Raw genomic sequence first — 25396 nt, 5'->3', positions numbered from 1 at the left:
AGAGCTATGTGACTAACTCAAGGTCACATAGCTAGTAAGAGGGGTGTATGTTGGATGTGCAGCTTTCCTGAGAGAATGGAAGCTCCTTGAGAGCAGGGACCGTCAGTTTTGTCTTTGTATCCCCAGTGCCTAGTATATAACAGACACTCAATAAATGGGTGCTGATTTTTTTGTACAATTTTTCTTTGCAAATGTTTTTACATCTTTTCTTATTGAGTTCTTCCTGTTCTGTTCTCTATAATGATAGTAACTAATAACAGCTAGTATTTATATGGTACTTACTATGTGCCAGGCACTTTGCTAAGTGCTTTACAAATATTATCTCATTTGATCCTCACAATACTGGGTGGCAGGTACTATTTTTATCTCTATTTTACAATTGAGGAAATTGAGGAAAACAGAAGATAAGTGACTTGGTCAAGGTCACATAGCTATGAAATGTCTGAAGCTGGATTTGATCTCAGGTCTTCTTGACTCCAGAGTACTGGGTTAAATATAAGAAATCTGGATTCCCGTTTCAGCTTGGCCATGTACCAGTTGTGTATCCTTGTGAGCAAATCACTTGCCTTTCTGAACCTCAGTTTCCATATTCCTTCTATTTTCCTTTTCTGTTCTTGTCCTCCTCCTCCTTCCTCTTTTTGAGATTAGGTCTTCCTGTCTCACCCAAGCTGGAAGTCCAGCAGACAGCCAATCCACCACTGCTCAGCATGGAAGCTTTGACTTAACTGCATTTCCAACATGGTTTGCCCCTCCTTAGGCAGCCTGGTGGCTAGACATTCCTTTGGACTCACTATATTGATACCAGTCTTCTCAGAATTCAATTGCTCCACCAGCCTCATCCTCCCCAATAGCAGGGATTATGGGTATATGCCATTCACCACACTCTTCCCAGATCTTTCTCGTAAGAACTGCTGTTTAACCAGGCCTCCCTCATTTTGTGCTTGTGAGGCTGATTTTTTTTACCTCAAGTGTAAAGTTTTACACTTATTCCCATTAAACTTCATTTTACTAGATTCAGTCCAATCTTCCAGTCTGTTAACATCTTTTGAAATATGTGACTCTTCCATCTATCTCAATCAGCTTTGTTTAATCTGCAAATTCGATAAACATGCCATCTGTATCTCTTCCAAGTCACTTACAATAACAATTTTAAAGTTAGACATTTTTTATCAGTGTATACTTCTTTCCCTCACAGGGTCCTTGGAAGGATCAAATGAGATAATGTTGATTAAAGTACTTTGTAAACTATAAAACTCTTTATAAATGTAAGGTATTACAATATTATCTCATTTCTGGGCATCTCACCAGCAATTCTTTAATTCTGTACTTAAGTAACGAGTACAAGAACCTCTTGATTAGCTAATAAAATGCCCTCCACCTAGTTAGCATTCATTAAAGGAGAAACACCACCAATTTCACAAGAGTGACTAAAGAAATATGACATAATAGGCCATTATGACTGCCTTGGTGCCTTCAGCTTTAGTCTCCATTGGTTCAGGCCCAAATAGCCTGGGGAGACTCACAAAAGAACCTATAAGGATTTTTAGATGTTCTTTTAAAATTTTAAGACATCCCTCAATCCCAGCAATATCCTAGCCCAAAGCTTGGGTGCACTTGGATTCCACCCAAATACAACTTATAGGCAAAAGACTCAAATTTGGGGACAGGAAGGGACCCAGAGCTAATGATCCTCCCAGTTCCCATTCTAAGCAGACAACCATAGATGTGTGAGATTCAATGGCCAAGGGAAAACTACTTGAAAACTGTTTCCCCAAAAAGAATATAAGCTCTTTGAGAGAAGGTATGGACTACTTAGTTTTTATCATAGTACCCCAGTGCTTGGCATATAGTAGGAGGTTAATAGATGCTCATCAATTGACTAATTTATTGATTGAAATTGCACCGACAGCATCTATCCTGGAGACAATATTCACTGCCTTGAAACAGGTTTGGGGCTTTCTTTGAAAGAAAAACAAGACAATGCCTTTTCTAAGGAGGAAGCAAATACCTAGAATCAATAACTGTCAACGGCAGCAAATCATTTCCAAATGAACTCCCAAAAGATGACCACTTCCATTTTTTTTGGCCTGTCTGAATTTAAATCTAAGAGACAATGGTAAGGGAAAATTAAGATTTTGGTTACAAGTGACAACAAATAAAGCTTCCTCTCAATAGAGACAATATGCAGTCTTCTCCCGGGGAGCCCCTTAGCACAGTACTAGACACCTGGTAAGCATTTAATTTTTCTTTCATTCATTCATTTACCAGCAGAGGCTGGGAAAGAGATAAACCAACATGACTTCTCATGCTCCCAATTCTACCCCCAGCCCATCTCGCTTTCAGCACATAACCACATCTTTTACTTTACTGAGATCAGAGCTATCTCACCTCCAAGCCTATAAACCTCTCGTGTTCTCACCCATCTTCACCAGTCTCCAGAGTATGAGATGGCCCTCCTCCTTGCTAAGTTGCATCTCTATTTTCTTCAAGAAACCTTTCCCAATTCTCCTTAAGGTTAGTGTCTTCCTTCTGAGGTTTTCTCCAATTTATCTTGTATATATCTCATTTGTACATAGTTGTTTACTTGTTGCGCCCTTTAGATTGTGAGCTCCTTACAGGTGGTCTATTTTTGCCTTTTCTTGCGTCTCCAGTGCTGAGCAAGGTATACGCTAGGAACTTTAAAATGCTTGTTGACTTAACTCCACCTGTACTCTGGATTCTATCCCATTCAATTTTTTCTGTGGCCTTTCTCCATCAATCATTTCCTCTCTAATGCATCTTTAACTTCTTATAGTCCCTTACCCTTTGCCTACATATATGCTCTTATTTCCACATTCTAAAAACAAACAAAAACCATCACTTGACTGTAATACCCCACTAAGACACTTCTGAATATTGTACACAGTGCTTTTACTTCCTTCCCCCACCCCCACTCAATTCCACATCTCTGCAATTTGACTTCTGTTCCCATCACTCTCCTAAAACTGCTCTCACCATGGTTCCTAAAGACTTCATTATTGTCCAAACTAAAGCCCCGTTAATAATCATCACTCTCTTTTTACCTTTCTATAGCATGAATCTGTTGACTTCATTCTTAGTGTCACTGCTGCTAAGTCTTGTGTGATTCTAATTGAGGCTCCACCATATTGAATTGGTTTTTTTCTACTTCATTCTTGGTATTCTCCCCTCCCTTGGATTCCTTGACATGGTCCTCTCACTTTCCTCCTATTTCTAGGAATGTACTTTATTCTCTCATCCTTCTTATCCATTAAGGCTCTGTAATTGATCCTCTTATATCTTCCATCTTCACTGTCTTGGAAATCACATCCATTTCCACTCTTTCAATTATAACCTCTGTATAGACAATTCCCACATCAATTTCTTTACTCCCTATTTCTCCCGAGTTGCAGTCCCATATCTGATTATGCAACATAACACAAGTATACTTGATTCATTGTTATTTGAAACCATTTAATTAAGAGTTTGAATAATTCAGATCATGCCACATGAAGATTAGTCATAGAATCTCAAACTATTTGTCTTGAAGAAGAAATAGGGGTGAGGAGAGGGGACATGTGGTTGTCTTTGAGTATCTGAAGGGTTGTCATCTGAAGAAGGATTTCGCTTGTCCTGCTTAGCCCCACAAGGGAGCACCAGGTGCAATAAGCAGAAGCTATGAAGAAACAAATTTGAGATTGATGTAAGGAAAAGCATCCTAACAATCAGATCTACTCCAAAGTGTAATAGGCTGTCTCTAGAGGTAGTTTCCCACTCCCCTGAGGTCTTCATGCAAAGGCTGGAAGACCACTTGTTGAGCGGTAGTTTAAGCATGGGCTATATTAGATGATCTATAAGGTTCCTTCCAACACAAAGATTCTGTCAGTTTCAACTTCCTCTCCGGCTGGATGTTCAAATGGTGCCTCACAAACTTAATGTGTTTAAAACTGGACTCATCAGTGCCTTCTCCAAAGCTGCCATACCCCTTTTCTTTGATATTTCTGTCAGGGCACTAGCATCTTCCTTGATTGAATCTTTGGTTATCTTAATTATCTCTCTTATCCCCCACACTCAATCAGTTAAAAAGTCTTATCAATTCTGCTTTTGCAATATCTTCCCCTATAGGCCACCTCCTCTTCATTCCCAGTGTAACCCCTTGTATCCCTAATATCCAAGTTCTTCCATAATCTTGTTTTTCTAGCCTTAGCTCACATTATAGCCTACATAGACTTCTCTAACTGCTTTTCAGCCTAAGATTAATAAAGGTTAAGAGACTTGCCCAGAGTCAAGTCAAGAAGCTCCTACTATGTGTCAGGCATTGTGCTAATCCCTGGGGATACAAAGAAAGATAAAACAGCTTCTTCCCTTAAGGAACTCACAATTAAATGGAGGAGACAACATGTAAACCATTAGGTATAAATGAGACATATGCTGGCTAAATTGGAGATAATCACAGAAGGAAGGTTAAATAGCATTAAGTGAGAGTGGGAAAGACCTCTTGAAGAGATGGAATCTGAGCTGAGACTTGAAGTAAACCAAGAGATGAGGGGAAAGAGAATTCCAGGCATGGAAGAGGGCCAGTCAGAATTCCTGGAGTTGGGAGATGGGGTGGCTTGTTTGAGAAACAGTAAGGAGGCCAGTGTCACTAGACTGTAGAGTATGTGGAAGTAAGTGAAATATAAGAAGACTAGAAAGGAAGGAAGTGGTCAGGTTACAAAGGGCTTTAAGAACCAAACAGAAGACTTTCTATTGGATCATGAAGGTAATAGGGTCACACAGTATCTGAGGCAGGATTCAAACCCAGATCTTCCTAACATTAAGTTCATTATCCTAGCCACCATGCCTGCCACAGCTCCATGACTTTGTTTAAAGTTTTGGTGAATTCCAAATGTGTCAGATACACCCACATTCAAACCTGGGTAGAAAAACACATCCTAAAACCAGAGTTATTTGGGCTATTTGCCATTTTGGATTAGATGCTCTAAGGGTTCCTGTTCATTTGTTTGGATATTCAAGAGATGACAAAAATGTACAACTGGATAGATTTACAAAAATTATTATTTACATTGGGATCTGCTGACTCAGAGAGATCAATCTGTTAATCACAAACATTTATTATGTGCTTACTATGTGCCAGGCACTGTGCTAATTTAGTGTGGGAGATAATGAAAAAAACTTAAAAATCATGAATTAATGTTACCTTTAGAACAACAAAATACAGTCTTTGGGTAAGAAAATTAGCAGTTACCTACGTCAGATCTTTCTTCACTATGTCAGCAGAGTACTTAGTCACTCTTCAGGGAAGTTATCTGAGCTATGATTCTCAATGACTCTGTGACTTAGGCCTCCAAACTCAATTTCCCCTAAGAATGTCATCAAAAATAATGGGGTCTTACCTCTCAGCTGCTGCGGTGGCAGCAGCGTTCATGGCAAAATGTCGGATGGTACTCTCCTCCAGGTACTTCTGTTCCCACTTGGTCATATCAGCTTCCAGGGCCAAAATCCTCTCTTCCTTCTCCCTCACAAGCTCCATAAGTGCTGGGGCGTTGTGATCTGCCATGTTGCCTGATTGGCCATTTCCATGTCTCTAGAGAGGAGAAAGAAATAATAATCTTGATGCTCAAATGTACTCCAAGGCAGGTACTTTAACTTCTTTCCATGTCAGCCACCCTCAGGGATAAGGGTGCACATGGTCCATGCTTGCAGACCCATAGGTACTATCTGCTCGTATGTAAGAAGACATTTGCACAAATGATTATGCATACTACATACACATGCACTCCCTCCCCCACAGCAACATACAATCAACATGCATTCATGCAAACCCATGTCTATCACACCCCCTCACAAACCAACTTTCTTTCCTGGTTGGAGTCATAAGACCATAGATCCCAAGAGCAGGAAGGGACCTTGGAAGCCATCTAGTCTGCCCCTCCTATTTTAAAGTGAGGAAACCAAGGCCCAGGGAGATTAAGGTCTCCCAGGTGGAAAACATCAGAGGCAGGTAGGATTTGAACCCAGGTCCTTTGTTTCCAAAGTCAAGGCTCTTTCCGTCATACCATGCTGCTTCTTTTGTCAATGGTAAAACCATCATGTTGCAGTCAAGAGGACCTGCATTTGAGTCCTGGCTCTGCCACTTATTCTCTGTGAAACCTGGAGCAAGTCTCTGAACAACTCTTGGCCTCAGTTTCATCATCTGTAAAATAAAGGAGCTGGGAAAGATGAACTCTAAGGTCCCTTCCTTCCCTAAATCTGTGGTCAATTCTCCTAGTGACCTCAAATCTTCAACTCCTTTCCTTTACCTCCTCCCTCCCTCCCCTTCATGGCCTGTCACCAAGTCCTACTGAATTTTTCTCCAAAGCTTTTCTTGTACCCTTTCCTTCCTATTCATTCCCATTGCTATCAGCTCAGTCCACACCCTCATAGCCCCACACCTAAAATATTATACTAGCCACCTTGAGTCCAGTCTGTCTCACACACCACTGTCAGACTGGCTTTTCTTAAGGACTCCTTTAATGATGTCACTCCCTTGCTCAAAAATTTTCAATGACTCCCCACTTTCTACTATATCAAGTCTAACCTAATTTCTTATTGCTTCCCATCACACATCTTCCTTTCTAAACCATGTTGTTCTCATTGTCCCAGATCTTATAGCCTCTATGTCTTAGATCTATACATACAGCTAGTCATCTCATTCCTTTGTTCAAAAACCTTCAATGGCTCCCTACTGCTTACTAAACAAAGTTCAAACATATCATGGCTATCATTGAAATCCTTCTGATAGCTGGTACCATCTTACTTTTTTTTTTTTTTACCATCACCTTATTGCAGGGTAAGGACAGAGTTTTCCTTACCCTTCTTTCTGAAGCACCTAGCAAAATGCTCTCTCTGGACAACTAAGTGCTTAATAAATGCTTATTATTTATCATACTATACTCATTCTCATCTCTATGTTTTCACCATTTTTGTTCTTTTTTTGCTTCCCTTCTTCTGCCTACCCAAATCTTACCCATCCTTGCAGGCATTTGAGCACATCTGAGCATCAGGATTATTATTTCTTTCTCCTCTCTAGAGATATGGAAGCAGCCAATCAGGCAACATGGCAGATCACAACCAAACTCAAGTTTGGTTCCTGAGCTGTGAAGTCTTCTTCAATGTCTCCAGCTCTGACTGATCTGCCTCCTTCCCAAACTCCTCTATTCGGCACCAAACAAGCAAGCATTTAGTCATAATCTGTTGTGTATGGTTCAGTGTTCCTCTGGTTTTCCCAGGTAATCTGTAAATTCACCGAGAGCAGGGTCCATGATACACTTTTCCTGTATACCTCAAAATACTAGGCATGGCTGGGCATATACTCTGTGTGCAATAATGAGCGGTTGTTCAAATGATTGATATACCCACATCTTCACCCGTCCTCGTTAACAGAGAATCTCAGAATCACAGAACTTTAGAGCTGGGAGGGACCTGTGAGCAGTAGCTACAATGAAAAGGACAATGGACCGACTACAAGCGGTAATTCCTAGGTTTCAAGCCTAGCTCTGACACTAAATAATTGCCTCTAGGCCAGTCACTTAATTTCCTGATCTCAGGTTCTTTATCTTCAGAAAGGAAGGGGGTTGGACCAAATGATATCTATGTTCTCTTCCAGAGCTAAAGTTCTATTCTTATTATCTGCCTCCCTTCAATTTAATATTGTCAAAGGATCTTAGATCAAGAGTTGAAAGGGACCTCAGAGGCTCTTCTAGTCCAATCCCTTCATTTTAGAGATGAAGCCCCGGAAAGTTAAGTGACCTGCCCAAGGCAGTAAGCCTCAGAAGCAGGAAATCTCTCTCCACTCTATCTAATCCTGCCTTCTGGGGCCAGTAGGACAAATCAAATTTCCCCCTTCATGTTACCCCTTTGAATACTAGAAGACAACCATTATCCCTATCCTTTGACCTAAGGCCCCAGACTCTTTTCCTTTGGTCTAAACATCTTCAATTCCTTACAGCATTATTACTAGCCCACTCACCACCCTGGTGGACAGTTTACAAACTTCAAGAGGAGACATACATGGGTAAGAACATAGGCATACTGCCAAAGTAACAAGACTGGGAGTTTTCCTCTTTCCCTTCTATGGGGCTGAAATTGGCCTCAAAGAGGAAGTGGGATGGCTGCAGTGAACCTGCACCATAGCTGTTAACACCACCACCCCTCCTCACTTAGCCAACTGGTCCAGGACTAGTACTTATGGTCACTGATATAACTGAGTCAGCTCCCTTTGGTTGCAACTGCAGTGACACCCCTCCTCCCTCCCATATCCATGACACAGAGGCCACCAAGGTCTCCAGGGAAGCAAGAAAAAGGACAGTGGCAACAGCCTACGAAATGAAGCCATTCAGGGATCGTCCTAAGTCTTCTAAAAGCTGGTAATATAATTTGGAGCCACATATACAATGACATCATCCTATTCCTACTCATCTTTTAATGTGACAATATGGAAGAATGTCAATGTTCTTCCCACTGTATCTTCCCATTAAGAGATGGTTAGGAATAGGATGACGTCATTATATATGTGGCCCCAAATTACAGACCTGGGTTCAAATCCCACCTCTGACCCTTACTGTTGGTATGATGCTGGGCAAGTCACTTAGCCCTGTTGAGCCTCAGTTTCTTTATCTGTAAAATTAGGAGTTTCAACTAGATGGCCTGATATCTTTTTTTTTGCTCTAAATCTATAACATTATGATCCTCACAAATCAAGTACCACCCTGGGAGCACAAGTGATGGTCCCTTTCTATAGCTTATTCCAGCAAAGTGGAGGTGAAAGCTGCCTAAGTCCTTCCCTTTGCTTAGCCTGTCTTGTATTTTCAGGAACCCTGACTCTATGAGTCCATTGATGAAACGGCCTGCAGAGCCTCAATACTGGTTCATGGGAGCTCTGTGCCACTAAGATCCCCTTTGGAGCTGAAGCACCAACCACTCCAGGGCTTGGGCTCAGTTCCACAATTGGCCACCAGCTCTGGCATCTGTGGTTAGTCCTAATTTAAGGCAGGACAGAAATGAGATCAAAGCTATACCAGATGCTCCCTCGAATGCTGGAGCATGTGGATTCCCAAACACTGAGGGAGATTCCTTTGCCCCATTCCCACCTGCTCTTGGGAAGCAGAACATGACCTCAATTCCAGGAAAAGAATCACTTTCCCCAAGCCACATTTAGGCCCTGGCTAGCGGGCTTTTTTTGGTCCCGCTCTGTGTAGGGATTGACGGACTGATGTTCTATATCCCAGGGATTAGCCCCAGAAGATAAGCACGCACGGCTACCAATTTACCCAGTGGAACATGGGAGCAGACAGGGAATAAACAAGGTTACTCAGCTTCTGAGAAGAAGAGTAGGACTCCCACCCCCATATGCCCCAGAGATCTCCAGATGACTTCCTCTCCATGTTTATCAGAGTCCCTTGGGAAGGAGAAGACTTGACAATATAATCCTTTATAATCACATAGCACTTTTATTCTAAAACACAAGACCAGAACTCCCTGAGGGTGGAGCTTGTGTTTTCCTCATCAGTCAGGGAGTGGCATGGCCTGACACTTGTCTCACCCACCCTCCCACTTTTCATGTCATAGGCCATTATGGACTCAGAGTAAGGAGTCTTCAATTCTAACCCTGACTCCAGCATTAACTAATTACATTACCCTGGGCAAGTTACTTTTCTGTTATTCAGTTTCCTATCTAAAACAAGGATAGTAACAGTTGCCCTGCAATCTCTGAGTGTTTTATGAGAATCAGATGAAAAAAATATGTAAAGGAACCTTGAAAAGTACAAAGTGGTATATAAAGCTAAGGTCGTATCTTGTTTTGTTTTGTTTTGTTTTGTTAGGGGGAGGGAATGATAAACCCGTCATTTTATTGATATAGGGAACTCTCTGAGTGGACTCTTTCTATCAGAGCAGATTAGCAATTGTTCCATAACGTAGAGGGTGGCTTAAAGCATTGGTAGGTTAAGTGACTTGCCCAGGGTCACTTTAAGTGTCAGAGGCACGACTTGAACCCAGATCTTCCCCACTGAAGGAGGCTCTTTATTCACCACACTATGCTGCTTCTCAAAGGTATTATTGTTACTGCTATTGTTACTATTATTGTTAAAGACTGGTCATAGAAAGACTCAAAACTAGTAGATTTCAGCTCTACCATTTAAAAGCTGTTGACCATGGCTTTGACCTCTCTGAGGCTTACTTGCTTCATCTGTAAACTGAAGACAGTAACACCTGCACTATCTACTCACCCTTGCAGGACCATTGTGAGAAAAGTGCTTCTCCAATACAAAGCATCACCCAAGGGTGAGTTGTTATTGTTATAGTTTCCATTTCACAGATGAGAACAAAGAAGCTGTGACTCTCTCAATGCCATACAGGTGAAATGTGACAAAAAGCTAAGGCAAGGAGTCAGGCCTCTTGATTCCTATCCCCTGTACTTTTGCCCAGAACTAGTGGAAATGATTATATTTATGCTTCATTCCTTCTGTGGCTGAAATTCTCAATAAAACATCCAGTTCTGAGTCATAATCAACTTTACTTTTCCAACCAGTCCCTCCGTTCCCCTAGGGAGAAGTGGAAGGTGCCGCATGCATACAAATATAACAAGTTCAGGCAAAACGACTGTTCCAGATGAGCTGCACTCTAACTAGAGATAACTGAGTCCCCGTGACTCTCTAAGCCTCAGTTTCCTCACCTATAAAAGAAGACCGAATCATCCCTAAAGTCCATGTGGCCTCTAAAAACTTCACGATTCTGTGATTCTTATTTTTCAGATGGTTCCTCTTGAAAGACATGACTGTTTTTGTAATATGGGACTTTGGGAAGAATCAGACATAATTTACCAGGCTGTCTGCCACAAAACAACAAAGAGAAAAGGTTGTCTGGGGATAAAAAGCAGCAGTCAGTGTCTGAACCAGGCTATTTGCTGCTCTCCTTAGAAGGATAGGTAGTTCAGTAGCTGCTCAGTGTCCTGGTACAGCCATTTCCATGATGTTCTGGAACGTCTCTTGAAGTCATATGCTGGAATTTCTGCGCCAGCCAGGAAGTACACGAACTCCCTGTCCTCAATGATCTATACTATTCCTTAGATTAACCAAGGCATTTGTGTGTTACCTATAGGAACAGCTGGATAGTTGGACTACAATGGCTGAATCAAATCCTACCAGAAATAGACCAGTGAGGAAGGGGAGGGAGCAAATGGACGTAGGCGCTATTTGAAGAGCATATGTCTTCATAATATCCATCCCTTCCTCCTTTTTTTTAAGATATAGGAAATTTTATCATGTGACCCAGTAATCCCACTGCTGGGCATATACCCCAAGGAAGTCAAAGACAAAACCAAAGTTACGATATACCCTAAAATATTCATAACATCACTGTGTGATAGCAAAGAATCAGAAACAAAAGTAGTGACCCATCAATCTGGGAATGGCTGAAAAAAAAACCCCTATCATTATATCTTCATTGATCTAGGGCTAAAAAGGACTTTTGAAGCCATCTGGTACAATGCCCTCATTTTACAGAGAAAGACACTGAAGCCCAGAAAGGGTAAAGGATTTACCCAAGGTCATACAGTGACAAGTGGCAGACGCTGGGACTTGAACTTGGATTCCCTGACTCTAAGTTCAATGCTCTTTGCACTGTCCTACCTTGATTTGAATGTAACAGAGTAATTATTGTTGTGCAGCAAGAAATGGGGACTATAAGGACTTTAGATTAACATGGGAAGGTATATATGAGCTGATGCAGAGTGAAATGAAAAGATCCAAGAAAATCCTATGCACAATGACTACAGCAATGTAAATGACATCATCACTCCAAGAAAGCTGAACATATGAGTAACAGAAAAAACCAATGAAGATGATGATCCCAAAGAAGAGAGAATGAAACACACTTACACACAGCAGGGAAGTGTGGGGGGGGAGTACTAATAAGACAGAATACTATAAACACTTCACACTTTCAGACATAATCTCTGTATCAGATTTTTTCCCCTAAATTTTTAAATGTAATCTTGGCCTGCATGATGATGATGATGATGATGATGATGATGATGATGATGATGATGACGACGACAACTAACACATGTTAGTTGTTAGTGCTTGTTATGTGCCAGGCACTGTGCTAAGTGCTTTACAACTCTTAATTCACTTGACCCTCATGACAACCCTGGGAGGTAGGTGCTATTTTTATCCCCATTTTATAGATGAGGAAACCAAGGCAAGCAGAAGTAAAATGATTTTCCCAAGGTCACATAGCTAGTCAGTATCTGAGGCTAAATATGAACTCAGATCTTCTTGATTTCAAGGGCAGGTAGGTGGCACAGGGAATAGAGCACTGGGCCTGGAGTCAGGAAGACTCATGTTCCTAAATTCAAATCTGGCCTCAGACACGTACTAGCTGTGAGACCCTGAGCAAGTCACTTAACCCTGTTTGCCTCAATTTCCTCATCTGGAGAAGGAAATGGCAAACTACTCCAATATCTTTGCCAACAAAACTCCAAATGGGGTCACAAAGAATCAGGTGCAGTGCTCTTTGCTGGTTGCCCATTAAGAGGAGTGTAGGTTCCATGAAGGGTGAGGTGATAGTCTCACTGCCCTTGTCTAAACTCATCAAGAATACTGTTTTCAGTTATAGGCATCAGGGTTCAAGAGTGACATTGTTAAGCTACAGTGCACTCAGAGGCAGGCAACTAGGATGGCCAGTGAAGGGCCTTCCACCTAAGACATACGAGGAATGGCTGAAAGAAGTAGGCACGTTTAGCCTGGAAACGAGAAGCCTCAGGAGGGCATGACTGCTGTCTTCAAGCACTGAAAGGACTTATATCATGAAGGAAGGCTCAGATTTGTTCTGTTCCATCCTAGAGGGCAGAACAAGGAGCCATGGGTGGAAGATGCACAGATTGAGGTTAGATATCCAGGAAAAACTTTCTAACATTGGGAACCGTCCAAGAGTGGAAGAGGGAGTTATCTCTCTTTGGACGTCTTCAAGCAGAGGCTTGATGACAATTTGTGGGATGCATTGTAGTGGGGATTCCTTTGGTGTATTCATCCCTTCCAGCTCTCATATTCTATGATTCCATTTTTTTTTTCTATTGAAGCAGAGGATTCATTCAGCTAGGGGGTGTGGGAACAAAAAGCATGGTCAGCAAATGCCTATGATGCAAAGACCAAAGGCACCAGTTGAATATTTTAAGATTTTTTTGAAGATATATATATATGTGTATGTATGTATGTATGCATGTATACACACATACATATACACACACGTATATATGTGTGTATACATATACATACATGCACACATATATGAATTTCACAGTGTCAAAGATTTTTGCCAACCAATGTCAGTTTGTCTGCTGAGGTGAGCCTCATGTTGCAAAGAAGAGTTTTCTCTCATCTGAGGCATGTAATCATAGTCACAGAGCTAGAGAGAACCTCAAAAAATCATATATTCTATCTATCTGACTTCCAATAGAATGATAACTAAACAATAATAATAACAGGGCATAGTGAAAAGAAGACTAAATTTGGAGTCAGGTGACCTAGGTTTGAATTCTGCCAGTTATTATTTATTGCCAGTGTGGCTTTGCACATAATCACCCTCTCTGTGCCTCAGTTCCCTCTTTTGTAAGCTGAGGGGATTGGAAGAGATGATACCCAAAGCCCCTTCTATCTCTAAATCCTATGTTTTGTCTCATCCAGATGAGAATCGATCCTTTTTCCAGAAACCTTATAAGATGCAATCATTTTCCTTTAGTGAACCATTCCAATATGTATGAATCTTCTCTGCTAGTAAATCCTTCCATCCCATCTAAACCTCTCATATGACACACCAAGTTGATTTCTTTTCATTTTCATTCAACATATTTATGAAGTGCCTGCTATATGCTAGGCACTGGGAGAGAGTCAAAGACAAGTCTGACAAGGTCTCTGCCATTGAATAACTTAACACCTATAAACATGAGCTTAAAACAAATGATGCCACACGTTCTATCTTCATACTGCAAGAGCAGCTATGAAAATAAAACCACAGAAAAGGGATCTTTCTTGCAGCCAGATTGATAGAAAACTCCCAATGAGAATCAGAGTTCTACATCCTCCTCTGTCATTGGTTAACTGGTTGACCATGGGTAAGGGAACTTAACTTTGCTGTGACTCCATTTTCTCATCTACAATGAGATAATACTTAGGAGGTATCATGGATAGAATGTTGGCATTTGTCAGACTTGAGTTCAAACCCTGCTGACCCTAGTGTTAAACTCTCTGTGCGTGTTTCCTAGCTGTAAAATAAGGGATTAGAACTCTATGGCCTCTAAGGCTCCTTCCAGCTCTACAGCTATGATTTATGATAATAATTTCCATATTCCCTTCTCCTACCTCATAGAGCCAATGGGGAAAATGACTGAAATAAGACATGGAAATTGTCTTAACTTTCTGGAAGTATTTAGACATGCTGTTTTTCTCCCCTCTTTCATCTTTATTCTCTCTTCCCCTCTACTCCCACCTTCAAGTGCTGCTGAGCACCAGCTTTGTATCTCATCAATAACCTATTAATTGAAGGCTGTTTCCTGAGTAAAGTATTTTTGTGCTAGGCTGCTATCTCAATGTCTCTTTTTGGGTCCTACCCACCTGCACTTCTGTTACTATCTCCAATGGGACTGGGAGAGGTTGAAGGGAAGGGAGAAGGATGAGAGGTCCAGAGCGGTCCAGGGTATGCCACTGGAATTGAGCTGACTCTCAAAGTCTAACCAACTCACTAAACCACTTCTCTTATCTACAAAATCCACACCTCTACTAATTTCCCAGAGTAAAAAAAATGCTGTTTTTTACCAACTTTGGGAATAATAGACAGGTCAACCAGAGTGCCCAGCATTTACAAAAGTGCCACCCTGGGAAATCAGGAGTCCCAAAGTGTGACCAGGCCCTGACACAGATCTAAGTGTGAAGCCTAACTTCACTAAAGAGATTCAATGAGCTTTCTAAACCTCTCTCAAAAAATTCCATGTAAAATCATGCCTCACAGGATGTGCAGTGTAATACTGGTCTTGCTGTACGTTAGGGGTGGAGGGGGAAAGGGGGCCTTTGTGCTATATTTAGCGTGACACTCAGTCCATTTTTAGAAGGGGAGAGAGGCGAATGAATGGCTCTTTGACACAGTCAATGGAACACTAGGAGGCAAAGAAGTAAGGTTTTGGTATGGACTGGAAAAGCTGCTCACTAGTCAGCCAGGATGGGGCCAAGAAGCTCCACAACCACGCACAGTCACACAATAGTGGATAAGGTGAGGATCCAGCTTTAGTGGTCATCTGACATGGTCCTCAGGAGCAGAAGGAGCCTTGAGAGTCTTTGCAAGGTAAGAGAGGAAGGAAAGAGGATAGACATTTTGTAGAGCACCTCCTACATGCCAGGTGCTATGCTAAGTGCTTTACGAACATTGTCTCATTTTCTTATTGACCCTAATTTCTAAGAGAGACATCCATCTCTCACCATCTGCTGGCAAGGTTGTGGTAATTTTACATTCTCAGCTTGCTGTTTTCCAGACAGATATGAAGACTATAACCTGGGCTACTTAGAGTCTATTTGGGGCACGATTCATGTGAAGCCACTGGGACATTTACACAGTGGTGCCCCATGTGTCCCCTTTGCACTACCTGCAGCATGAAGACTTCTTTGATGCTCACAACTGTGAGGATCTATCTCTATCCCAAACTACCACATAGTTAAATATCTTTATTTGTATTTATTATCTATCTATCTACACATATGCACACACACACACGCACACGCATACATGCACACGTACTTGTTGTCTCTCCATTGCAATATAAGCTACTTGAAAGTGGAAATTATTTCACTCTTTGTATTTGTCTCCATAGTACCTGGTACAGAGTACAGCCTTAATAAATGCTTACTGATTTATTGACTATTTGTTAATAAGCAGCCAAGAGACAATATTGCCTAGTGGATAGAGTGCTGGCCTTATACTCAAGAGGACCTGAGTTTGAATCCCACCTCCCATATTTTTTATCTATGTGACCCTGGACAAATCATGTACCTCTTGTAGCCTCAGTTTCCTCATCTGAAAAGAGGCACAATGGCAGCTACTCTAGAGGGTTATAAAGATGAAATGAGATTATGTGAGCAAAGTGCTTTGTAAACTGTAAAACCCTTTATAAACTCCAGGGATTATTTATTTAGAGTGAAGGGGAAAGCAGCCAATGTCTTGGCTTATAACTGAAGTAAGGGAAAATCTTGAGTGTTTCATGAATGCTCAAGTGGAGGAATGAATACTCCCCATTTCTATAAAATAATGCACAATTTATCGCTTGAAGAGGAACTGAGCCTCCGGCTTTCGCTCACTGAAAAGATGCACTTCTTCGCACTCACATGACAATCACAAAGAGTCAGGGGGAGCCCAGCTAACAATTCCAGAGTCCACGTTCAGGTCTCAAGCAGGGAGATTTCCCTGGAGGGCTCAAGCTCTGAAATCCCCTTCCTCTGATGGCTGGCCAAAGGCTTTATTTGTCAACCTTCAGGGCACAGCAGGAGCATTTTCTGCGCGGTCTCTGAGAGGGAAGGCATGGGGGACAGGGGAAGATGAGCACACTGGGTTATTTATTCTCTCAGGCTTTTGAAGCATTTCCAAAGGATCTTAAAAATTTCCCATCTCCAAGTTACAAAGGCATAAATGGAAACACAGTGAAAATAGGGAGACTATTTACAATCTCTTGGATACTTAAGATACTTGGAAATAAATCTAATTTGTGTAGTGTAGGTAATACAGTCATCCCTTCCACACTGAAACTTTCCCCATCCAGGTTTTGATATATTGTGGGTCAGCATAAGAAATTAAATGGGAAATTTTGGGGACTTTTGCAGAAGCTGCAGAGGACATGCAAAAGCCAGCAGACAACACAGAAAAAGTTTAGAAACTCAGAAATACATAAAATAAGTGTATTGTATATTATTATTATTATTATATTATAATGTTAATTTTATCTTTTAATACTGTAAACATCGCATAAAAGAAAAAAAATTTAGACTTCTCTGGTATGAAGAGAGGGCCAAAAAATTTTACATGGAATTTCTACATCACAAAGGCGCCATGCCCCAACCACCACGATATGGAAGAGATGAATCTCATTGTTTTTTGGAGGGAGGAGTTCAGACCTATGATTTTCTCAGGGTGAAGAACTCTCAGTGTGCAAACTCCTTTCATTAACACAGATAAGCAACTTGTCTGTAGTTTACAATCTCAAGAATTATCCAGGGCACTGAGAGATCAAGTTATTTGCTCACAGTCACATAGCTTCTATGTGTCTAAGGCACAATTTGAACCCAGGTCTTATCAACTTCCAAGGGTGCCCCTATATAAACTATGCCACAATGACTATCAATTAGACAAAAGAATAATCTACATTTCTGTATATTATCTTAGTTAAGCCTCCTAAGGACCATTTGTAGAAGTAAAAGTCAAATTCTAGTTGCTTAGGGTACTGAGATGAATTCTTACAATTTTGGCACCAAGTGTACATAAAATGCCTACTTGTACACCCAGTACTGTTCTTCTGGTAATTTACAATGTAGCTGGAGTGAGAGGAGATCAGGAGAACAAAATGTCTCTAAGGAAACAACGGAGAATAACACAAGAGACTATCTAAGTAAGTGCTACGGATGCTATGAGACAGATTGTATGTATTGCAGACAAAAGACAGACCCTGTTGTAGTGGGGCAAGGTCTATGAAAAAGTGATGTGGGCCTTTGATTTTCTGAGAATATCCTCTACCACCCCCACCTTCTGGAAAATACCCATACAAGAGTAAATTACACGCAGCTCTAATCGGAAAGCCAGGCTGGTTGCTATTTGTGTTTTCAAGTGTTTACAAGTGCGTTGGTAAGAACCACTACGAAAGCACAGACTTCCAGAGGAGACCCCAGGATCCTGAACTTGGGCTTTTGTGTTCTCCACTTAGCCATAATTTACTATCTGTCATGGTCACCTACCCAACAAGAGGGATATGCAATGGAGGCTGAGTTGCAGATGATTTGTTAATATTACTAATGGATTTATTCACAGCAACCTTACATTCACAGAGGAGGAAGTGCAGCAAAGGGAACATTTACTTATGTCCAATACTGAATGAGCTGGTAGTTGAATATAGAATCATTCATCCCCCTCGTTCATTCATTCAACAAGCATTTACGAGTCACAATGTCCAAGCGCTATGCTAAAGGCTGTGGATACAAAGACAAAAACATAAACGGTCCCTATCCTCATGAAGCTTCCGTTCTTCAGAAAGTAGAGATGATTCTTTTGAGTCAACCACTCTGAAAAATTAACTGATGGTTCTGCTGAATTGTGGTTTTTTAAAAATCTCTTAATCTTTAATCCTCTCTTTTTATTTTTTAAATTTTTTTAAATTTTTAGGCAATTGGGATTAAGTGACTTGCCCAGGGTGACACAGCTAGTAAATGTCAAGAGTCTGGTCTGAGGCCAGATTTGAACTCAGGTCCTCCTGACTTCAGGGCCCATGCTCTATCCACTGCGCCACTTAGTTGCCCCTTAATCCTCCCTTTTTAATAAGAGATAGTCTGACGGGTAAGGAATAATTGGAAGTTAATGTGATGGAAGGAAGGAAGGAAGGAAGGAAAGGAAGGAAGGAAGGAAGGAAGGAAGGAGGGAAGGAAGGAAGGAGGGAGGGAAGGAAGGAAGGAGGGAAGGAAGGATTTGTTAAGTGCCTACAATATGCCAGCCACTGTTCTATAAACACTTTACAAATACTATCTCATTTGATCCTCACAACCTTGGGAGGTAGGTGCTATTATTATGTCCATTTTACAGTTGAGGTAACCGAGGCAAACCAAAGTTTGCTGACCTGCCCAGATCATACAGCCAGAAGGTGTCTAAGGTCAGATTTGAATTCAGGTCTTTTTGACTCCAGGGCCAGCACTCTATCCACTTCTCCTCATTCTCTACTTGGCTGCCCTGGGCCTCAGTTTCTTCATCTGTGAAATGAGTGGGTAGACCAGATAGTCTCTGGCGCCCCTTCCAGCTCTTGAGCTGTGATAGCTAGGACAGCTGAATGACCCCATGCACCAGCCCACGTGAGGCTAAGGATGCTGGGGACCCACTAGTAGGCCTCTTACCTGCTGCATCCTCAGGGCCTCCAGTTCTCTCTCCAGCCGGGTCCTCAGCCTTCGTTCCATCTGCTCTCTCTTCTCACATGCGGCCTGCAGTTGGGTCAGGGCCTGTTGCAACTTCTCTACCTTCTCCACATAAGCTTGTTTCTTCCGTAACTGAGGGGAAGAGAAAAGAAAATGAGAGGAGGAGGGGTTCAATTCACTAGACATTTATAACACTTCTTAAGCACCTACAGTGTACTGTGTGGCCAGACACCATACCAGATGCTAAGTCTACAAAGATGAAAAAAACACAATCCTTACCCTCAAGGAATGTACAATCTAACGGGGGATAGAACATACACACAATCAAGGCAGCATAATCAAGGAAGAACTGGGCATGAGCAAAGGAAAAATATAAAGCAGTCTATAAAAATCTAAGGCAAGTGAAAAAACTTTAGGTGGGGAAAGAGAAAAATTAGGGAAGGCTTCATGGAGGAGGCAGATTCTGAGGTACACCTCTGAGAGATTTTAGTAAGCAGAGATACAGGGAAGCACACGTAGACTGTGTTTGAAGAAGCATCAGACAATGGTCACTATCATGCTTAGAAGCATTATTTACTCTTGGTTTTTTGTTATTGTTTTCTTGTTTTTTTGTCAAGACCTAAGACTTCATCGCTTGTGGGGCAGGGGAGAACTCTTAATGTGGAAACTCTATCCAATGATGCAGATTAGAGTAATTCATCTGTAATTTTTAGTTTTTGAACTGCCTGGAGAACTGAGAAGCTAAGTGACTTGGCCATGGTCATAGCTAATATAGATGAGAAGGTAGGATTGTAATTAAGACCTTTCCTCTACCCATTTTTCTCCATGCTACTGCTCAAAAGGGTATGGTATTCAAATTTTCAAGACCCTTGAGGGCAGGGAACATATCCTTTTACCTAGTTTTGTACCGCAGTTAGCACAAGGTCTAATTAAGTCTTTAATAACGATAGTGTTGAAGAGCACCTTTCATCAAAGACTATCAAAGGTTCCAAAGTACTTTAAAGACAATAAATTGCTAACCCCTCAAGAAGGAAGTGGGGAAGCTTCATATTTAAGAAATAGACAAGTAAGTGACAAGTAAGGAGACTGAGGCCCACAAGGTGGAAAGTCAAGGCAAACACACCAGAAGGTCTCCTCAGGAATGGTGCTGGAGTATGACCAGGGCCTCTAGACCCCCACTTGCCCCCTGTAATCACCAGAGCGTACTTCCTCCCATGCAGCAGATTAGTTAATGACCATAAATCGCAGGCATATACATCCAGGGAATTAGCTGATACTCAAAATTAGGCTGAGATGGCCACACAAAACCGGCCCTGAGAAACTAGACGCTATTTCCTGTCATTCGGCACCTGGCCATGGAGATGCCTGGGGCTGGTTCAGAGTATAAATTCAAACTGTTCTGACCTCCTCCTGTTTGTACATGCAAGTGATTTATGGGCTCCCTGCTATGTGAGGATTCTGCAAACCATCGGTGGAATCCTGAGAGAGATCCTGGCCTCAGTAAAGATGCTAGCCCCACTGGGCATCGCCTCCCTAAGAGGGACTGCTGCAGGGCTGTGAGCCATTCCTGACCTTTTGGAGAAGCACGGGGACAGGCACTCGAAGGCCTGCTCTAAGCCTGATTTTCGGGTTGGTTTTCATCCTGCACTCCTCCTCCTGTGCTCCTGTGTTACTAAGAGCTATGAGTTTAGGCCCTGGGAATGAGGAGCTACTGGGGTCAAGGAACGAAACAGGATTAAAATGGGAGTCAGATTGTGGTTACTCTCTGACTGATTAGAGAAACTTCTGAGAAGATATGCGTGGCACCATGGATACTTTAGATGTCACCCTAGAACAGAGGGGGCATCATATAAGAGGTAGCTATGATAGCACAAAAAAAGGGCATTGGGGTCAAGGCACCCCACATTTGGATCCTGGCTGGGCAAGTTGGTTTCCTCATGTGTAAAAGGAGGAGGTTACTTATGCAGATTTGCTCTAAATTTATTATTTCATGATCTCTAAAGTCCATTCCAGTTCTAAATTTTATGAACCCGATAATAACTCATTTTCATCGTGCTTTACAGTTTACAAAGCATTTCTCCCAACTTGCGAAGTAGGTAGTCCCAGTATCATTCCCATTTTACAGATGGAGAAACTGAACCTCAGAAGTGATAAGTGGTTTCTCAAAAGTCACATAGCTAATAAATGACAAGCCAAGCCTTGGACTCGGGCCTTGAGGATATAAGACCCATGCCCATTTCATTCTAACAAGTGGTCTCTCTATACCCCAATCATCACAATGATTGTTTATATAGTACTTGGCTCTAAGAGGCTCACAACTAGCTTAAATAGAAGTTCTGGACCAAAATTTCTGAGGACTACATATGATTTGGGAATGAAATTTGGAGCTGGAAGGGGCCTTAGTGGCAAGTTGGTTCAACCTCTTCTATTAGAGATGAGGAAATTGAGATTTCAGCAAGAATCAATGAATTGCCCATATTCACAGAGCTATTAAGTTTCACAGGTAAGATCTGAATCCATGTCTTCTTGATTGCATCCTTTTAACTGTCCCATCGTTCTGCCTTTCAAGGAGTATCTTGCTTTGAATAATAACCATAAAGTATGGAAAATTTATTTTATGATGCTAAGGGTGAAGACTCCATCCATTAGATCTATCGCTTTCCCATAGCCTGCCTTTGAAAAACTCTTCCCTTGGACATCAACAGGTCTAATAACCATTTCTTTCTTGTTTGTTTGTTTTGCTTTTCTTTTGGATGAGGCAATCAGGGTTAAGCGACTTGCCCAGGGTCACACAGCTAGTAAGTGTCGAGTGTCTGAGGTTGGATTTGAACTCAGGTCCTTCTGACTTCAAGGCCGGAGCTCTACCCACTGTGCCACCTAGCTGCCCCAATAATCATTTCTAACTACTATTTACTTAGTGGATGAATTTCTATACTATCTGTAGTACTACAAGCAAGATATTTGGGAAATACTTTGGTGCTTGCAGAACCAAAACATGAAGTCTTTCCATGCTTTCACCATTCTGGAACCGTAACTCCTATATCATAGGAAGCTTAGTATGGTAGAAAGAGTGTTGAACTGAAGAATCACAGGCCCAGAATTCAAATCATGGCTCTACCACTCACTACCTGTGTGACTTTAATTAGGGCTGGGCTTCAGTTTCCTTATCTCTAAAATGAGAGGGATTGGACCAGATGAATTCTAAGGCCCCTTCTGGCTCTAAATACATAATCCTATGAAAAGATCTTAATAGTTGGGGAACTGAAATTCTCAAATGAAGTAAAAGGAAAAACGGTGGGCCCTAGTTGGAGCCAGTAGCTTCTAATTCTCTGGACATGCCATAAATCCTTGTCAGAGAGGAAGCAATGAAAAAGTAACAGGCCTCGCAAGGAGAGGCCAGCAGGCTCAGCACCCAGGGTATCCTGGGTTGTGGCTGAGCTTCTATGAGATGGAGAACTTCCCTGAAGGACAGGCAGTCCCCGCCCATATCATTTAAGGAATAGGGCTCTTTGTCCACAGAGAAAGCCTGTTTGTTACAAAGGATTATCCAGCCATGTGGATTTTACAGACCTTCTTCAGAAGTTCACATACAGTTTCAAGGTTTTGTTTCCTTCACTGGCCCTTCCCGTTGCCCGGATCACCAGCAAAAGATACAACCTCATATACCAAAAAATTCACTCGAGTGTCATACCTCCTCTCCCCACCCCACCCCACCAGCCTAGAGCAGGGCGTTTCTGTCTTTTTCACAGCCCACCACCTCCCATGACTTCAGCAATCACTTTTTTTTGCACCTGTTTTCTCACGGCATAAGTTTCAAGTAGGAAGAAGCCTGCTTGAAAAGTCATCTAGGGGTAGCTAGGTGGTACAATGGATAGAGCACCAGCCCTGGATTCAGGAGGACCTGGGTTCAAATCCGGCTTCAGACACATAACACTTACTAGCTGTGTGACCCTGGGCAAGTCACTTAACCCCATAGCCTAGCCAAAAAAAAAAAAAGTCACCTAAAGCCTGCTAAAGAAGTCATCTAGTATAACCTCCTGACTTTACAGACGAAGAAACTGTGGACCAGAGAAGGGGTGGGACCTGCCCAAAGCCACACGGGGAGTAAGTGGCAAAGCCATCATTTGAATCCAGGTCAACCAGTCAAATCATCACTAAGCACTTTCTTGTTCGCTCTTTTTTTTCCCTTGGTATAATCAGTGCCTAGCACAGTACCTGGCACATAGCTGATACGTAATAAATGTTGCTGATAACCTGATCAGCCGATTAAATGCCTACTATCTGATAGCAGGGTCCTCCAACTCCATATTGGGCACTCTTACAGAGCCATCCCTCCATTCTTGTTCCTGGCTGCAGGAGGTATTTTCTATAAGAGCATCTTTGCTACTTAAGATTCTGAGCTGCCACTTCTTCTATGAAATGGGTTCCTTGTCCATAAGGGTGCCATTTACTGTGAGAAAACCTCTGGGTGCGGAGCTGTAAGAGCCTCAGGTGTCAGATGCCATTGATAGGCCAGGCCTCCATCTTCCTATGTGTCCTTTCTCCTCTCTGATTCCCCAGTTAGGGCCTCAGGAAGAAATCATTCCAACTCCACCCAGCTGGGCTTAAAGGAACAGTATTAGTTTAAAAAAATATTTTAAACCTAGAAAGGTTTGGTTCCTTTAGAAAATGTCAAGAACATGATGCTTGAGAAGGGTCAGAATTTCCTGGACCACAGTCCTGGAAATGGCTGGGCCAAATCCCCAAAACTGGACAGAGTTCTGCTGTACATGGCATTCCTTCATCTGATTCTCTCCCCCTCTGCAAACCTTTCCTCCACCCCACCTCTTTTCTTCTTGAGACATTTGCCTTATTCTGTGTAATTTAAATGAGACTGAGGTCCAAAAGAGACAGCAATTGCATATTTCCCAAATTTATTCCAAGACTGTTTTCTCTTTGCAAGTCCTGATGATTTCCTGGCCCCATGTTCATTTGCAGCTGGATACGTAACAACTCCTTGGTTCTTGTGCGAAAAGGTTTAGGCTCATTAATGCCTGCAATCACAGCTGCCTTTTACAGTGTGTCTGGCTCAGGGCTATATAAACTCAATTTGTATTCTTTTTATTTGGGAGCTTTCCCCATTTACCATCTCCCCCTCCCCACAACAGCTTCAAAACTGGCACCAGTTAAGGACTGGGGCTGAGCTGGCCAGATGAAGAGAGCCACATAGGAGGTTCTCTCAGCTAGGCTTCTCCCCTACTGGAGTCGTGGAAGGTCTCACCTCTTCTTCCAGTTTGACGACCTTGCCTTGAGCGTTGTTCAGGGCCTGGTCCAGGATCTCAATATGCCTTCGCTGATCCTCGCTAGCAGTACGTGCTGCTGCTAACTCCATCTCTAGCTTCTCCTTTTCCTTCAAGTACTCTTTGTCTGGAATGGAGATAAGAACAAGATTGTCTTTCTCATCACTAAGGCCCCGACAGCCTTATTTTTGGGAAGCAGCAGAGGGCTGAATTACCTACCACACTTCCTCTTGGTTAATAGTGGTGGTATGTGAGGGAAGGAGAAACACAGCTAAGTGGTATACTGGAGAAAATGAAGGACTTGGAGTCAGAAAGACCTGGATTCAAATCTGGCCTCAGACACTTACTAGTTGTGTGGCCCCTGGCAAGTCACTTAACCTCTCTATGCCTCAGTTTCCTCATGTAAAATAGGGATAAGTTAACAGATATACAGTACTTTGCAAACCATAAAGCATTATATAAATGCTTGCTATTATTACAGTTATTGTTATTGTTTGTCCTTCATTCTTGAAGAGGACCATGGCATCAGAAAGGTGATGCCATGACTTGCAAATGAATTAGATTTAATTGAGGGACAATTGGGCAAAGTCACCAACCTCACTTTCTCCTCCAGAGCCATCTGGGTCCAGTGGCAAAATATAGATCGGGATGATTGGAGATGGCCCCGGATGCAGTGGGAGACCTTGGTCTTTTTAAGCTAAGATCTTTCCCAGATCTCTGTTTGACTGAGATTGACTCAGTTCAATGCCCATTCCATGATTAAGGCTAGGTAAGAAGTGAGGCAAAGAATGGCTTCTTCCACATAGTTAAAAAAAAATCAATCTGGGAGAGGAAGACCTTCAGGTTTTCTGGCCGAAAACAGAAACAGTTGCTATTTACATTCATTCTGAGCCATCTGGGCCCAAACAATGTCTAGGTAAGGTTTGGGCTAGG

At 42.1% G+C, this 25396-nt stretch overlaps 1 protein-coding gene across 4 annotated transcripts in view; it reads right to left on the bottom strand.

Annotated features, from left to right (window-relative positions):
* AMOTL1 (angiomotin like 1) overlaps positions 1-25396 on the bottom strand; it is a 229816-nt gene that overhangs the window by 8641 nt on the left and 195779 nt on the right. For all 4 annotated transcript variants that reach the window (XM_021000598.2, XM_021000601.2, XM_021000599.2 and 1 more), the window contains 3 exons: positions 24445-24590; positions 19167-19316; positions 5394-5584 (listed from right to left, as the gene is read on the bottom strand). In XM_021000598.2, the coding sequence (XP_020856257.1) occupies positions 5394-5584; positions 19167-19316; positions 24445-24590 (487 nt within the window). The remainder of the gene's footprint in view (positions 1-5393; positions 5585-19166; positions 19317-24444; positions 24591-25396) is intronic.

This window comes from Phascolarctos cinereus, unplaced genomic scaffold, assembly GCF_003287225.1.
Source record: "Phascolarctos cinereus isolate Bilbo 61053 unplaced genomic scaffold, phaCin_HiC Scaffold_726;HRSCAF=1367, whole genome shotgun sequence".
Taxonomy (NCBI): domain Eukaryota; kingdom Metazoa; phylum Chordata; class Mammalia; order Diprotodontia; family Phascolarctidae; genus Phascolarctos; species Phascolarctos cinereus.
Note: the sequence above shows the minus strand (reverse complement) of the source record. Positions and strands in the feature narration are given on the sequence as shown.